The following is a 2838-nucleotide window of genomic DNA, read 5'->3' on the forward strand; positions in this document are numbered from 1 at the left end:
CTTCCAAAGCTTTTCAATCTTTTCCATTGCTATGGATATTCTGACTTAAATTAAGTCCACTTTAATGTCTTATCAAAATATTCACGTATCTAATTGCGGAGGTTCTAAGGGTGTAATGAAGTTATATACATTTGTTATGAGGTTTTTTGGCTAATATAGTGTTGTAAGACAGAAGTTAAACGCATATGACAGTTGATCGGGAAAATGAGGTTGTGCGAGGTGCCAGATAGGTGATAACTGAGATGCGAGGTGAATGAAACTAAACTTTATTAAACAGACATCGAGCTTAAATACTAGGACTTGCGAGCAAGAACCTCACAAAAATTCAAACACAATTAGGCTTGGACTATCAAGTTGGCTTATTAACAGTGCAGAGAAGAGCGAGTGATAAGATAACAATCAAAACCATTACAATGTGTGAGCATGTATGAAACACCTGTGGTACATGGTTACCTCGTAAGAATGAAAAATATGTGAAATAGGGCGTCCTGCTCTGAAGAGGCATACTGTAGGCGGGTCATCTGTCAAGAGATATACAGGTTTTAGACGATCAATGGAGACTCTGTCTTCTTTACCACACTTGTTAATTAAGAGTTCTTTCAGCATACAACATATCTCGAGTAAAGAGCCCATGCAAGGGGGCGTTATCGGTGGATTGCTAGTGTCGTTGCGCAGGAATACGTGCGTTGCCAAGTGCAGATCTGTAAGCATGTGTTGCTTAGCTGGGGGTTTGTAAGTCTGGCAGCATGGAGTAAATTTTCCCACAAAATGATGTAGGCGTTGGAGATTGTCGCAGGAGGTTGCAGTCGCAAAAAATTTGGCAGAGATGACCAACGGGTCACCATACACCATTTCAGTTGCCGAGACTTTAGAAGTTATCCTTAGTCCCAGGAGAACCCAGGTAAGCTGGGTAAACCAGTTGGAGTCCTTGCAGCAGGATATCAAAGTTGCTTTAAGGGTGTGATGAAAACGTGAAATCATTCCGTTAGCAGCAGATTTGTATGCGGTTGTCTGAAGTAGGGTGGTTCCCAGGATGTTTCCTTATGATGTCCACAATTGATAGGGGAAAGTGGTACCCTTGTTAGAAGTAATATGCTCAGAGATACCAAATCTCGCTCTTCATCCTGAGAGTAAGGCAGATGTACATGAGGCGGACGTTGCAGTTTCCATGGTAATGGCTTCAGGCCAACGAGTGGACCAGTCAATAACAGTAAACAGGTAATGATGATCTTGTGATTTGAGTAAGGGCCCAACTACGCTGATATGAATGTGGGAAAACCAACGGTGAGGTTGAGGAAAGAGATTCACTCCTGAATCCGTGTTTCGATATACTTTTGAAGTTTGGCATGAAGTACAGGTGCAGACCCAATCCTTAGCATTCTCAGTAATACCGTGCCAAATGAACTTCGTCTTCAGTAGCTGTGCAGTAGTTTAGCGCGAGGGATATGGAAGGCCATGAATAAAATCAAACACCTTTCGGCACATGTAAATAGGTATCCATGGTCTAGATCTACCAATACCGCCATCAAAGAGGAGGGTGATGTTGGAGTCGAGGGGGACGTCTTAGAGGGAAATGCAGAATGTCCTTCGTGCTCGTTGCTCTGGATCCATATGAAAGGAAGCCAATATGTTTCTTCAAAGGGCATCACCACCAGGATTCATTTCGGGGCATGTTGAAGGGTGCAATTGTACTCAGCCATGGCAGAGAGATGTCGGAATTGATAGGCGGACGAGACTGTTGAGTAAAGGCGTGCATCAGAGGCATGTGGTCCGTGGGAATGACGAAGGGTGTACCTTCCACTAAGAGCTAACCTGACGAACAGCCAAGTGCACCGCTAGCAATTTGCGGTCAAAGGTAGAGTAGCCAGATTCCGCCTTGGGTAGTTTTCTAATGATGAAGGCGAATGGGCAGAGTGAGCCGGTGACCACCTGTTCGAGTAGTGCAGAAATAGTTACGTGCATTTTAGCTTGCTCAGTAGCATCGCTGGAGAGGAGAGGTGTATATGGCATGGGAAAAGGTAGGGCATTCTTTGCGTTGCAGAAGGCCACTTCTTGAAGGGGACCACGCTTCAGGTCTTTTGGCTTGCCCTTGAGGGAGGTATAGATAGGGGCAAGAGTGACGCCAATGGCTGGAAGGAAACGGTAGTAACAGTTGATCATGTCCAAGAATTTTTGCAGTGCTTTAACGGTTGAGTGTGTGAGGAAGTTCTGAACAGCTGCTACCTTCTAGGGCAAGGACTCCTTCAGGAGTGATGCAGTGTCCAAAGAACGATACTTCGTTGGCACCGGACGAACACTTGTCGTACCGTACTATGAGGCTATTCTGTTATAGGTGGTTGAACATGATGCATAGGTGACAGAGGTGTTCCTCTTCGGAGGAAGAGAACAAAAGTATGTCGTCCACGTAACATACACAGTAGGGGAGGTCCCTTAACCCATCCATGAGGCATTAAAAAGTGGCCCCTGCATTACGAAGGCCAAAACAGGAATTATTGAAGGTGTATGTACCAAAGGGGGGGGGGGCAGTGATGGCAGTATGGATTCATGGGTACCTGATATTAGCCCTTCAGGAGGTCGAGCGTGAAGAAAACCTTTCGCTTTGTGCAAGTAGGAGGTCACGTCGGCGATGTTTGGGAGGGTCTAGTAATCCAGTTCTTTCTGCATGTTCAAGCGCCTGTGATCCCCACACGGACGTAGGGAGCCTTCTTTCTTCAGGACACTGTGTAAGGGTGATGACTATTGGCTTGAGGCCTTTTGGCAAAGGCCCATTTCTTCCATTTCAGCGAATGTTTGTTTAGCGGCCACCCAACAATCCTGTGCCAGACGCCTGAATCTGAA

The 2838-nt window shown here is 45.7% G+C and overlaps 1 protein-coding gene across 1 annotated transcript; it reads right to left on the reverse strand.

Annotated features, from left to right (window-relative positions):
- Positions 1 to 408: 408 nt before the first annotated feature.
- LOC137645333 (uncharacterized) lies at positions 409 to 981 on the reverse strand. Its single transcript, XM_068378146.1, has one exon. It carries the CDS (start codon positions 979 to 981, stop codon positions 409 to 411), a length of 573 nt encoding a protein of 190 aa, XP_068234247.1.
- Between the last annotated feature and the right edge of the window lie 1857 nt (positions 982 to 2838).

The sequence above is a fragment of the Palaemon carinicauda genome, chromosome 8 (genome assembly GCF_036898095.1).
Source record: "Palaemon carinicauda isolate YSFRI2023 chromosome 8, ASM3689809v2, whole genome shotgun sequence".
Classification (NCBI taxonomy): domain Eukaryota; kingdom Metazoa; phylum Arthropoda; class Malacostraca; order Decapoda; family Palaemonidae; genus Palaemon; species Palaemon carinicauda.

Bases quoted from the DNA above. Each gene is read 5' to 3' on its own strand.
- LOC137645333 (XM_068378146.1), bottom strand. From the start codon at position 981: ATGATTTCACGTTTTCATCACACCCTTAAAGCAACTTTGATATCCTGC.